The following is a 14,577-nucleotide window of genomic DNA, read 5'->3' on the forward strand; positions in this document are numbered from 1 at the left end:
TCCACACCACTGGCCCAACAAGATCCCTCTTCTGTCCCTTTGATCCAATATAAGTCTGCATCTCAATTAGAACTTTTTTTGCTGTTTTATATGTGAAATTGTTTTTAAATATTTGCATTTTTTTATGGAACTGTTTTTATATTTTTCTTGCTTTAGGGTTGTAACTGTTTTATAAATGTATATTTGATTACCCTAGCCTTATGAGACATTATGGTAAAAGGTAGCTAAGAAATCTAGTAAAATCAATAAATAAGTATCAGGTACAGTCCCTTGCCCCAGTGGGACTGGTTTTTCTGCTAACACAGATGGAATCACTGTGAACTAATGTGACACAAACACATCCCTCCAGTCTTACCCAATACTACATCGAGTACCTGTGGCAGAGCTCAGTCAACTCAGGCAACATTTAATGAACAGGTTAAGAGGCATTTGCCTTCCTATTTTATTTGTACACTTAACATAATTTCTATGATGAGGTAGATGCCAAAATACAAGTTGTAGACCATTTTCACCCCATCTACTGAATCTTCCAGACAGTTGGTGTTACCATAAACTTTGGAACTGCTAGGGGCTCTTACAAACATAAAGCTTAAAATTGCAATACATGTGGGGAACCATGTCTCAAAGGTTTTGTAATTGAAAACTCACACCTTCATGTTTTTAGCTTCATCTACACAACCACAGGGGACAGAAGCTTATTGCTCTTTTAAAACCAATGCTGATAGCCACAATTCTATGAAGACACTATTAAGAACATTAAGAACCACACAACTGGATCAGAGCAGAGCCCCATCTAGTCTAGCATCCAGTTCTTATAGTGGCCACCCAGATGCTCATGGGAAGCTCACAAGAACGACCTGAGTGCAACAGTATTCTCTCCTCATTTGGGATTTCCAGCAACTAGGATACAAGATCACATACTGCCCCCAATGGTGGAGGTAGAACATTGCCATCATGGCTAGTAGCTATTGATAGTCCTATCCTCCATGAATGTCTAATCCTCTGTTAAAGCCATCCAAGTTGGTGGATACCACTATACCTTTTGGAAGCCAATTCAATTGTTTAACTGTGAGCTGACTGCCTGTCCTGAATCTTCTAAAATTGAGCTTCATTGGATGGCCCTGGATTTTAGCATTATGAGAGAGAAAACTCTCATTCTATTCACTTTCTCCACAAATGCATAGCTTTATACATCTCTATCATGATCTCCGTTACTCACCTTTTTTCTAAACTAAAAAGCCTCAAAACATTGTAATCTTTTCTCACATGGGAGTTGCTCCAGCCCTTCGATCATTTTGGTTGCCCTTTATTGAACCGTTTGTAGCTCTACAGTATTTTTTCAAGGTGAGGTGACCAAAACTGAACAAGTGTTGTCACACTATAAATCTGTATAACAGCATTATGATATTTCCAATCTCTTTCCCTTGCATGGAATTCACCTTTTTCACAGCTGCTGCACGCTGGATCGACATTTTCATGGAACTACCCATATGACTCCAACTTCTCTTTTCTGGTCAGTCACCACCACATCAGACTCAGTTAGTGTACATGTAAAATCAGGATTTTTTGTCCCAATGTGCATCTTTCTATCCTTGCTTACACTGAATTGCATTTGCCATTTTACTGCTCATTCACTCACTTTTAAGAGGTCCTTTTGGAGCTCCTCACAATCCATTTGTATTTTAACCATCCTGAAAAATCAGCAAACGTGGCTACCTCGCTGCTCATCCCTAACTCTAGATTGATTGTGAATGATAAAAAGCAAATGTCCCAATACCAATCCCTTGGGGGACTCTGCTTTCTACACTGGGAGAATAGTAACTTTATTCCTACTCTGCTTCCTGTTCCTTAACCAGTTCCTGATCCATAAGAGGCCCTGTCCTCTTAGCCCATGACCGCTAAGCTTACTTAGGAGTCTTTGGTAAAGATTTTATCAAACCATTTTTGAAAGTCTAAGTACACATTGTTGATTGGATCACCCCTATCTACAGGGACGGTGCCAAAGGTCGGCCAGGTCGGGCCCTGGCCGAGGGCTCCTGGGGCCACAGGGGGCCCTCGATAGGCTGGGGGAGGAGTAGCGCTCCCCTTCTGTGATCCACGCAGGAAGGCAGCTTCCAAGCCGCCTGCCCATTTGCTGGCTCCACCTACCTGTCTCTCCTGTCTTTTGCAGCTGTGCATGCAGGGCCGCCATTAACCAAGATGGCGGCTGAGGTTTCCCTAAGATGCTGATGCCCCTGCCGCCATCTTGGTTGATGGCAGGGATGCGCACGCATAGCACGCATGCATGTCATCAACCAAGATGGTGGCAGAGGCTTGAGCCCCTTAGGGAAACCTCAGCCACCATCTTGGTTAATGGCAGCCCTGCGCATATAGCCGCAAAAGACAGGAGAGACAGGTAGGTGGGGCATATGTGCGTATGCGCTCATGTGCCAGGGCCCAGGACAGTCTGGTGCCCAAGTGCTCCGGCATGCCTGGCGCCAGCCCTGCCTATCTATACACTAGTTGACATCTTCAAAGAACTCCAAAGGTTAGTGTGACAGGCCTTTCCCTTGCAGAAACCATGCTGGCTCTGCTTCAGCAAGACGTGTTATTCTATATGCTTGCTAATTCTATCTTTAACCAGTCCTCAGGCATGGAGGCTGATCTTAGAGGTGCTACCTATTCTTGTCAGAAGACCAGAAATTTCACATTTATGCTCTTCAAGAACTCTCAGGAGGATGCCATCTGGACCCAGTGGTTTGTCAGTTTTTATTTTGCCAATAAGGCCTAGAACTCCATTTCTCATCACCACTATTTGTCTCAGTTCCTCAGATTCCCTTCCTGAGAAAGTTAGTTCAGCCACAGGGATCTGCCTTACATCTTTCACTGAAAAGAATATATTCAGATTCTCTGCAATCTCCTTTAGCACACATTTACTCCCTTGTCACCCAAAGGTCCAACTACAGCCTCCCTAGCCAGTTTCCTGCTTCTAATGTATTTAGAGAATTTTTTGTTGGTGGTCTTCATGTTTTTAGTGATGTGCTCCTCAAAACTTTTTTTGCATCCCTCATTGTCTGCTTATATTTCTTTTGCCAAAGTCTGTGTTCCTTTTTGTTCTCATTTGGACAAGACTTCATGATAGGAAGCCTTCTTTCTAACAGCGTCCTTGACTCTGTTTCTTAACCATGCTGGCATCCTCTTGGCCCTCGCGGTAACTTTCCTAATCTGTGACATACATTCCCACTGAGCATCTATTACTGTCATTTAGAACACCTCCCAACCATTCTGAACAGATTTGACCTTCTTCACTTTCTCTTTCAACTTTCTTTGTAACAGTTGCCTAATTTTTTGAAATTTCCTCTTTTGAAGTAAAATGTAATTGTGTTGGACTTTCTTGGCAATTGTTCACTTACATATATCTTGAATCTGACAGCAGTATAGTCATTGTTTTCAATTGGTTCAATAAAACTTACATCATGCACTAAGTCCTGAATGCCACTTAAGATTTAAATCCAGGGTCACTGTCCCTCTTATTGATTTGATGACCAACTATTCCAGGGAAGAATAATTTAGGGTATTTGGAAATTTAGTGGCATGGTAGTGTGTCAGACACCACATCTGGCCTAAGTGTGTATGAGGTTTTGTTTCTTAGATGTAACAGTAGTTAGGGTAGACTCCAGATGCCTGAAATAGCCTTTCCTAAAATATCTGAAACAAAGCCAATTTCTACAATGGCAAATTGGACACAAGCCACTGTGAACCTGAACTGGATTTTTTTGGGGGGGGGGAAAGAGGACCTATATTCTCCATCACCAAGTTGAATGCTGAGCAATATGCCCTGGAGCTTAAGTTCTTAATTACATTCTTGAAAGGGAGTCGCCATGCCTGCAGATGAACTCAACTGTGCTGGGCTCTTGCTTTGTTCAGAGTTCTATAAAAAAACCATTTAGCACAGAACTCTATCATCACAATGTTCTGAAAAACAGTATAGAGGCAGAGGGGAAGGCACATCAGGTGGCAGAGTTTGGTGGCTGCCATTAAGGGTAGCAAAGTGGGAGACAACATCTGATCTATGGGACACAGTTCACCAGAATGTACTCCTGTCCAAGCCCTACTGGAATGAACAGGAACTGTGCAAGAGTACAACAGTCCTGGGCTGACCTGACGGATAGAGTTGGATATGCAATAAGCACAGCCTGTTGCACAGAACGTGAATGAATGCCATGATCCATGACTGGAGCACCTCTCTGAGAAGCAGCCATACTGTGCAAATGTCTCTCATTGAAGTATTCCTGCACAGTGCATACAAATCTGGTGCTCTCCTATCTGGAGGGACAATGACATTGTCAACCAGTGAGTCAGACCAGAAGTTATGGGGGAGGCAGGAGAGTGATGTTGGGAAGGGACAATGGAACCCCAAGGGATCATTAAGCTTTTAAAAACATTGTATGGAGTTGCCTCTAATTTACAGAAAGAAACCCCAGAAAAGTAGGGACTCTATTGATGCTGGTCAAGAAATGGGCCCCGACATTCCTTTCACCTGGGAGCATCTACAGACTCAGCAGTTCAAATGATGTTCATGTCATGTCAGCCTCTGATGACATATTGAAGGTCTAATGCAGAATAAATAACTTTCACATATTTTAAAGATCTACCCCAATGAAAAGCCATTATCATAGTTGACAATTGCACAATTAAGAGAGAACAAGAGGTAGATCTGGAGCTCCTTCCTGCCTACTAAGCCACTCCTTGGGGGAAGACTCTGCTGAATTTCCCCCCCACAAAGATTGCTCCTTCAGCTGATCTGCTGACAAACATAGAATGCTTTGCTGCCTCCATTTCCTCACAAGAAATTCAAAGACAGTGAGTGAATCTTGCTCAATCAGTACTACAGATACACACCTTGTGACAAGAGGCTGAAATAGGGATGGGAAAACATGTTCAAAGTTGATGGGACTGTACTCCAATGACATAGCACAGGTTCCCCATCCCTGGGTAAAAAAACCCCATCTCCTAAACCTTCAGTGAATGGTGGAGGTGGCTGCCCCCAGGCTGAAGCATTCCCAGCTCTTGCATCCAATCCCCATCCCTAGGCTTCATTAGGCTGCAGTCCTAAGCACACTTACTTGGAAGTGAGCTGCACTGAAATCAATGGGACGTGCTTCCTAAGTAAATGTTCTTGGACACCAGCAAACCTTTGAATAGGAGTTTTAGTTTCATCTGTGTTTGGTATATGTGTGTGGGGAGCAGGACACAAAGTGATGTTGCAAAAGATAAGACAATTTGATGGACTCCACAAGCAGCCATGCATGGTGCGAACTCGCTCTGCAAGACAAATGTATGCAAGAAATCACACAGAGGTACCTAAAGATCTGTCGCCTTTTGTGAGAGCTAGAAGAAAAGCCTTCTTTGGAGAGTCTGTTGGTTAACATCAAAGAAAAGCATTGTTATGGAGTTTCAAGATCCTCCACCCATTAAGAAAGCCTGAAGATGGAAGGAGCCATGCAAGCACATGCTGTTTACTAACCTGCTGTCATTCAGGAATCCATTCTGGCCCGACTATCAGCAAACAGAGCCATATAATTTGAAATAAAAACAAAAAGAAGAGCTCTCATAAGACAGTGGCTCTGGCAGGATGAAATCAAGGGGTATCTGAACAAAGGAAGGGGTCCAGAGTCCCCTGCTAAAACATTCCTAAAACCACAACTACAAGAACTGCATCATATAACTGAAAACAAGTACTCTCCCTAAGGGGATTTGCAGTTTGAAATATTCACATAGTCCAAGACACACAATTTTCTTTAAAAACCTGAGAACTGGACATTTTTACATTTCACTGTCAAAAGAGGGCATTTCAAGTACATCCCAACCCATGGGGAGGGAGGTTAATTAGTACTTCTATAGTTCAAAACAGCCAAATACTTGGGAGAAAAGGGAGGCATTTGTTTCTTCCTAGAAGTGAGGAACGAGTTTACCCCCAAATGGTTAATGTACTACATGTGGACAGTTCGTCCTCCTCCAATTTTTGTTTCCCTCCCCCTGATCTCCCAGTGTATTCCCTGCTTGTCCTGTCTTCCCAAATGTTATTGGCATCTGGGCTGTGATGTCACAGTGGTCCAGTGTCGGCAGAAGACTGATGGCCCCTGACTGCTAATCACTTAGCTTCTGTGGTGTCACAGCGGGGTTTGCCTGCCTTGGTTGAGGCAGCTAAGTGGTACAGGGACAATCTTAGGTTTAAGGGTGCAACTAAACATTATGCTTTATACCGGAGTGGACAAAAATGGGTGGATTTTTTTAAAAAATCTAGGTCAACTAACTGGACCCAGTCCATGTTTCTGATGTCTAAAATCTCATAAAATCCCACTGTAAACAGGTTCCCTTGATTGTGTAAATTTGTTTTGGATCAATGTTGGTCACCCAGCAGTAGATGCCTCCAAATCCCAACCCCTTTTGTTATTTAGGTAGTTAAGTAATGTTAATTCAGCTTGGATCATTTGAGATGAACTTCCTCCTTTGTGCCCAACATGCCTCTCTGCTCAACATTTTAAAACATCCAGTGTTAAAAAATCTATTAAGTAGAGACAGTAACTCAACACAAAATGGCTTACAGGTGAATAAATAGAATGGTTAACATCTTCTGGGCACCGGACTTCTATATTCAGAGGAACAAAAATATCCACAGCTCAAATCAAAAGACAAAAGGGGGCAATGCAGGACTCTGGAACCTTTTCTCATTCATTGGATGGGGAACAGATAAACTCTTAAAAATCAAAATGGAACTCATGCTAATACACAACAGAAAAATAACAGAAAGGGACGCTTCATAAAGTATATATTTTTATGAGTCCTGCGAATGAATACTTGATGCTATGACACTGCTCTAGCTAAACACATGTGGACCTAGTCAGCAACTTGGATGGGAGATCATGTAGGAACAGGATTTCCCCCCCCTAAAATCAAGTATTCATGCTCACCTCTCGTGCAAATATGCGTTCCCTAACCCTTTGATACTCCTCCTCTCGCTCTTCTATGGATTTGCTCCTCCGCCCATCCTGCAATGGGATTCTGATCTAGATTGACAAACACAACTAGCTTAGTTAAGATTTTACCATGCACTCAGCATCGTAGCAAGACAAAAGATGCAGAGAGGAATTGATTTATGAACACCATAAGCACACTGGGGTATCACATTGGCACAACCCAAAAATGCACAGATTTACTATGTAAATTATGCATATTAGAGGCACATCCCATCTGGGAAGCTTAGTTGGCATTCTTCCTTCTGGATTAAGAGCTTCACCTCCAGTGAGGTGAGCGAATTTAAGAAATTCCATGTAAGATGTCACCATTGCTGAAAATTACAAATAGGAATTTTTTTGTTTTCAAATATCACTACTATCCACCATCCATCAATTCACAGTTTTGAGACATGCAATCCACATAGCAGGCAGGCAAACGGTGACAAAAAGGTGACAATATCATCATCATTAGCATGAGAGGGAAAACACAAGCTTGGAAACTACACTGCTTCCACCACAGCATCTATTCCACACTCCTTTAAATTACGTTAGCCCTCCTTGTTAGGAGGAAAGGCCAACTTTAATATATTCTTCTCTGCTCCAGTCGCTATTTTGATAGAATATCAAAACCAAAGTAAACTTGAAAAACAAAAGTTCCTCTTAACTCTCAGCTCCAGCAATTAAAATTGGCCCTTGCCAATGATTAATGAACTGAAGTTTTGTTTAATTCAATTAAGCCTGTTAATGCCTGTAGCCCTATTCATTGGTTAACTTTCTGTTAAAGACACTTTGTACAGACTAAGGCCTGCACAAGGCTAACACAGCTGAAACAACACTGGAAATCTCCCAACACTCTGTGCTGACTAAAGCCATCTTGTTGACTTAAGTGTCTTCCCTCTTTCTGACCTTTTGTTTTACCTTAGTGATGATTTTTAAAAGTGGCAACAACAAAGTTATCAGTGCCTCTTGCAAGGCTGTGCAATAGCTCAGTGGAAGAGTATGTGCTTTGCCCCAGGTTCAGTCCTCACATCACCACTTAAAAGAATCAAGTGATAGGAAAGGCCTTCTCTGGAAACCCTAGACAGCTGCTACCAGTCAGAGCAGGACGTACTGGACCAAACAGACCATACTGGACTTGATGGTATGCCGCCGTTTCCTATTCTCCTGTACATTGTGAATTTTATTCATGTCATTTTCATAGCCTGCCCTTAGCCACAGGGTGGCTAACAGTGCAAAACATGCACAATGCTATTATAATAATGACAAAAACAATCAAATGATTAAAACAATCAAAAACAACTTCTCAATGCAAATCAGCAGCAATAATCAACCAGTAGACCATCTGCTCCGAAACCAACTTCATCTATGTCCAAAAAGGGGAATTAGAAATGTCTACTGAAATGGAGAATGGTTCCTTTTACAGCTCTGTAAGCCGATGAATTCCCCATAAAGTGTCCCATTAGACACTGATCCTTATGCAGTGATAGGATGCCACATCAACTTTCTTTCCTTCCTTTGTTTGAGGACTCTCTAGAAAGGACTGGGCACATAGTGCAGGTCACCTGCTATATTTGTATACATGAGTTAGAATTGCTTTTAAAGAGGTTTTTAAAGCTTTTCAAAAATATGTTTTTAGATATGTTTTGTTTTAATATGTTTTTAAAGATGTATTTTTTAATAGGTACTTGATACACCTCCCTGTTTTTGCAGCCCAATCCAAATAAAAAAGGACAGCATTGACCAGGCACCAAGTGGCCTGCAATACAGGCAAAGTGGTGTAATATATTGTGCAGGACAACTCCAATTAATTTATGGATCTTAATGAACAAGCAACTGTGAAAAATATTTCCCTTTCCCCATTCTTGCCACAACAACTTTGGAGTAGAACAGGCCTTTACATCTGGTGAATAGTCAGCCATTTATTTCTACCCAGGTTCTTCATGGGATCAAAAGCAATGAGAGGAACCAGAGTTCACTGTACATTCTCAAAGACTTGTTGGAATCTTTGGAGTCAAGAATAAAGTTAAATGGTTCTGGAAGGGGTGTGTGTTCCCATGATACTACACATCAATACACTTCCCAGCCTGACTGAGTCTGAAAAAAAGATGAAGTAATGGATAGGGAAAATTACAGCAGAAGAGATCTTGTGACACACAAAAATTTTAAAAAATTACAGGCTCAGGTAAGTAAAGAACCTCATAACAGTTGCACTTTTTCAAAGAGAAGCATGCAAGCAATTATACTCAAACCTCTGTCACCTGATTATCATCTCGATCAATGCTGGCATCATCTCGCTTGAGGATAAACCTCTGTGGAAACTCAGAGCTCTTCTCATCTTTGATGTGCTCGGAGAACCTCTGTTCAGGGCTGTAGAGAAGATCCAAACAAGCTTTCATTAGGCAGGGTGCTGAAAAAATAAGGAGGGTGAACTGTTGCTCTGAATGCTGTGCCAGAGTAAGGCATCTATTATCCTTGTTAAGCAGGACAGGGAAGGAATAAGATACAGTTACCCTGTACCATGACAAGCAAGAATCTACCTGGGAGGAGACACTAAAGACAACAGCGGCAACCTCCAGATTTGTGCTGTGATGCCCCTTATGTTCCTAAGAGGTTTTTGTCCACCCATGTTACTATTTGGTTTTCCTTAGCATAGATAGAACTATAAAATCTGGATCAAGCTTGTGGTTTGTGCTTGGGCAACAGTCAGTATTGACCTGAAACGCCACTGAAGTTCCCTGGGCCCAAGCTCAAAAACAAGCCAGTGGAAAGGGGAGTATTCAGAAATGCTTGCCTCAAAGGAGAACTGCTAGAAGTCCCCAAATTCTCCCCCAGATTAAAATTAGAGCCAGGTAAGACTTCCCAGACCATGCTCTGCTTTGAAAAGCTGTTCCTGGTTTGCAAAAGCCATTTCTTCCTCCCCACCGCAAGGGACCCCCTTGCCCCAAAGGTCCCTTACAGAGAATGAGCTTCTGCCCTTCCACCCGTTTCCTCAGGGGCTGCCTTTCAAACCAACTCCCTCTGCAAAGCAACAGAGGAACCTATCTAGTATTTTATTTATTTATTATTAGATTTATATCCCACCCTTCCTCCTAGCAGGAACCAGTAGGAAAACTTTATGCTTTGAAAGGCTGCATATGAAATATGGCGATATTAATACTAGTCTGACATACAAGGTTGCCGAAAGCATTACTGAGATAATATATATCTCAGAGGAAGAGCTCTGAATGCTCAAAAGATATATATAGATTTTGTATTATTTATATTATTTTATTTATAAAAATACTTTTATACTGCAATTTCATTTTTAAAAATCAAAGCAGTTTACAACAATTCTGTATACCCATTAAAATCTCATAGAATTTAAAATTACAAGCCACCAGGTAATCATTACAGAAAATATTTTTCTTAGTTGTCTGTATAATCCTGGCAGCATAGGAAAGTTTTCAGCAAATGCTGAATCTCTGTCAGAAGAGCATTCCACAGGACTTGGCCAATAACACTAAAGGCTCAGCTTCGTGTCAATGTCAAATGAGCCTCACCAGTTCGGGGGACAGGATAGCCAGCAGTGGTCAAGCTGGTATATAAGGGTTCAGGCAGTCCCTAAGGCAGCCTTTCCCAACCGGTGTGCCTCCAGATGTTGTTGGACCACAACTCCCATGAGCCTCAGCCATTGGCTGAGGCTGATGGGAGTTGTGGTCCAACAACATCTGGAGGCACACCGGTTGGGAAAGGCTGCCCTAAGGTGTCCTGTGCCTAAGTTTTTTAGGACTTATCATCATCTTCTTCTTCCCCTGCCCCCTAACTAGTTGAAACTTGTTCTTGCCTTACATTCTTGTGTTATTGGTCTTGTTGATGATGACGGCTTTCCCAGTTTGGTCTACGTTGTGGTCCATGCCAAAATAGGCAGCAACCCGGTGTAAAAGCATTCTGTGGTATGAGGTCATTTGGGGAAACTTCTTGAATTGATTGCTGACAGCGGCAAAGATCAAAAGGAGAGGGGAAGGGTAGGAAGAAGAGAAGAAAGAATGAAACACACAAAAAAGCATACCAGATCACTTTAGCAAAAAACCTTGCCTTCAGAACAACACATGCTTAATTTTTCTGCTGAGGGGGCAGAGATGAGAATATCCAGGGTTGAAATAAGCCATTTCCTACCAATGGTGAAAGGGAATGAAGAGTGTATACTGTTCATACTTACTCCACAATGCTCTTAAATTTAAGCAAGTAGCCTCATAAACTAGAACCTAAGGCCAGGAATCCTAGTCCCACTGAAATGAAAGCAAGGCTTGACTAGACACAGAACCTGAAAGCCCATAGGCTCTCAGGGTGTCTACAACTAATCAAAATGACTAGCAGCAATTTAAAAAGATAGCACTCCATTGCTTTGCTATAGGTCCTATATGAACAGGGCATCCTAGAGAACAGAAGCACTCAAGGAATCTCTTTATTGGCAGCACCTCTTGAAACTCCTAAACCAAAACTAGACTTTTATCTAACAAACATGCTTTCACAGGAACATTTGATTACTGCATTTCAAAAACTAAGATTCATCCACTAGGAATTGTGCAAGTTCACTGTGACCAGGCCATAACAATTTCACAGATCACCAACTAGACTATTTGCCTGACTGCTACCTAGCATCCTTCTATCATCTTCTGGACAATCTTGAACATTTACAATAGGAGTGGACAGACCCCAGGCTTGTGGGATCTACTTTTTACTAGAACCCCGAGATCCACCAACCAGAGCCAGATGCAAAACAGCGAAATAGCCAGACAGACATACACTAAGAGTTAAGGAACAGGATGCCCCTGAGCACATGTTCAGCTCAGACATTTGCAATCAGTTCCTAAACCAAGCTCACAAGAGTTTTCACACAAAATTTGACTCCTGCCCTCCCCCCAGCATTCTTTTTCAGCAACCTAATTTAAGGGGGGGGGGCTTTCTAGTTGTTGCTATTGTCAGACAGTGGGGAGTCAAAAACCCTTGCTGATCATCTAGAGACCTTGCTCTACTCCTCCTCTTGCAGATCTTCAAGATTGTCCACAAAAATATCTTTGGCCCATCCCTGAGCTACAACATGACTTAATCACTTACATACTGAGGGGCACTCCATCTGGAATTTCCTAAGATTTGGGAGATGTGAGCAATGTCTTCTGTTGGTTTCATAGGAGAATACAGGCATACCCCGCTTAACGTTGCCTCGCTATAACGTACATGCTCCATTCGTCCCCATAACCCGCAATAACGTATACTTTATTGGCATGACGCCGCTGCCATCTAGTGGTGATTGCGTGCACTACAAGTGAAGACAATTGCTTCACTTAACATTTATTTTCGCTTTAAGTATACTCTCCGGTCCCATTGCAAACATTAAAGTAGGGTATGCCTGTATGGGGTAAGTTTACTGTGGAAATCCTGAATCATCAATTGGGCAGACAAGAGGTTCAAACCAAACCAGATGCATTTTTCATCAAATTGGGTCATTTAATGTCAAATATAGACAATATCAAGCATGGCAACCACCATCAATGTATGGCCCCTCACTGTTTTCACTAAATTTAATTAAAACTTTTTTTTTCTTCACTAGGAACTAAACTAGAACATTCCTTGACAATGTTTTTGTTGCATGCGGTATGTAATTTTCTATAATATATCTTTAAACTTGTATTAAATCAATTGCTTTTATAAAACAATTAAGCATGATCAAAATAAATTTATTTAAAAGCATAGATAAATATAACATGCGTAAGAACAAATTAGTCAATAAAGACCCAACATCATGGTTACAGCAAAACAAACACACTCAAAAAAAAGGGGGGGGGAATCTTTGTCCTTCATACTCTCTTCCTTATCAGGTGTTCTTCCATACCAACTATCAAGACTAAGTTCACCTGTCATCTCCCACTAAACTGTCTACTAAGGGTACGCTAAGTACAGCCAAGAATAGCGTAGTTTGTTTTTTTTTAAAAAAAGGTGGGCAACTGACAAAGGAAGGAGATCTTGATGGCAATAGCCTGGAATTTTACGAATGTGACTTGAAACCTGTGCTTGGCTCCAACCACTCTCTATAGCAGCCTTTCCCAACCAGTGTGCCTCCAGATGTTGTTGGACCACAACTCCCATCAGCCTCAGCCATTGGCAATGCTGGCTGAGGCTAATGGGAGTTGTGGTCCAACAACATCTGGAGGCACACCGGTTGGGAAAGGCTGCTCTATAGCTTTACACAAGCTGATGGAGTCTCTTTCAAGAGATTTTTAGCTGGTCTTCCAATTGGCTAAACAGGACATTCCAAGATCAGATCAGCATCCTATCCATTAGCCATTCGACGCAGGAAACAATGTGTAGACATAAGGGGTACCTAGTCAATAATTTTAAATTAAATGAATCTTTTAAAAGTAATGGAAAAAAGAATGGTGCTAGTTAAAAGTTTTATGAATGTGTTTGATATCAGAATTTGTTATATGTATGTTGTAACATTGTATGTTTTTTTGGTCAACGACCGTAATAATAAATTATCTATCTATCTATCATCCTATCCAGAACACCCAAGCTGTGTCTTCACTGCCACAGAATTCCCTAGGCACAGATTTCAAATGCCAAACCCTGCCTATCTCTGCTATGTCTTCCTTTCAGTAGCATAGATGCAATTCCCTGGATACTGAGAGGCCATCTGACCCATTTCATAATAATGTAAACCACTCACGCCAGGGCTAATGAGGGAACAGGACGTCCAAAACATGAGCCAGACTCTGCCTTTTGTCTGGACTGTGGTATATTCCATCCTAGACAACTGAGCTCAAAACATGTGCCCAATGGTACGATCTTTTGTTCCAAAAAAAACCCTGGAGCCAAACAGTTCTTCCACTTTAAAGGTTCTTTTGGTTTTCCTAATAACATCAGTTACTGGCTATTCAAGACCTATGGGTCACCTAACCTTCACAGTACAAAAACAATACAGATGTTCAACTCTTACACATGATGGGCAATTGGGACCTTACAGCATAAAGGCGCAGGAAGCTGCTGGAGTGGGTCAGATCACTGGTGACTATCAATTCCAGTAATTGTCTATTCAGATAAGCAGTGACTCTCCAAGGTTTCAGTCAGACAGAGGCCTATCACAGTACTCCTACCTGTGATTTTTTGTGGGGAGATCCCAGGGGCTGAACCGGAGATCTTCCGCATGCATGTCCTTCCACTGAGCTATAGGTTTCAGCCGCAACAGTCACCTGATGTTTGTGTACTGGACTTAACAAAATCTAAGTGTATGGGTTCCATAAATATTTGTCCACATGATTGATCCAAAACGTGTAGGATTCTATGCAAATATGAAGTGGATGTGATTGGGAATGATGTCCATCTCCCACTGTGCATATCTACATAGAAGATCCACCCAGAGCTAAAGCAAGCAGCTGGACAAGGAAGCTTTTCTGTAAGAAAGAGAGTGCAACCCCCACCAGCAAGCTTGCGTTCCCTCCCCACAAAGCATGAACAAGCTTGTTATGGGTAGGGACACATGATTCAGAGACATATCTATTTGTAACAGATGCACATGTTCATCTGGAAAAAGCCAGAACTC

The 14,577-nt window shown here is 41.9% G+C and overlaps 1 protein-coding gene across 15 annotated transcripts in view; it reads right to left on the reverse strand.

Moving 5' to 3' along the window:
- The window catches only part of R3HDM2 (R3H domain containing 2), a 203,183-nt gene that overhangs the window by 45,772 nt on the left and 142,834 nt on the right, over positions 1-14,577 (reverse strand). For 12 of the 15 annotated variants that reach the window (XM_061614635.1, XM_061614628.1, XM_061614634.1 and 9 more), the window contains 5 exons: positions 10,827-10,967; positions 9,257-9,365; positions 6,954-7,049; positions 5,507-5,538; positions 5,344-5,397 (listed from right to left, as the gene is read on the reverse strand). In XM_061614635.1, the coding sequence (XP_061470619.1) occupies positions 5,344-5,397; positions 5,507-5,538; positions 6,954-7,049; positions 9,257-9,365; positions 10,827-10,967 (432 nt within the window). The remainder of the gene's footprint in view (positions 1-5,343; positions 5,398-5,506; positions 5,539-6,953; positions 7,050-9,256; positions 9,366-10,826; positions 10,968-14,577) is intronic. The other 3 variants (XM_061614638.1, XM_061614637.1, XM_061614642.1) reach the window with 1 other exon arrangement.

The sequence above is a fragment of the Rhineura floridana genome, chromosome 3, assembly GCF_030035675.1.
Source record: "Rhineura floridana isolate rRhiFlo1 chromosome 3, rRhiFlo1.hap2, whole genome shotgun sequence".
In the NCBI taxonomy this organism is placed as follows: domain Eukaryota; kingdom Metazoa; phylum Chordata; class Lepidosauria; order Squamata; family Rhineuridae; genus Rhineura; species Rhineura floridana.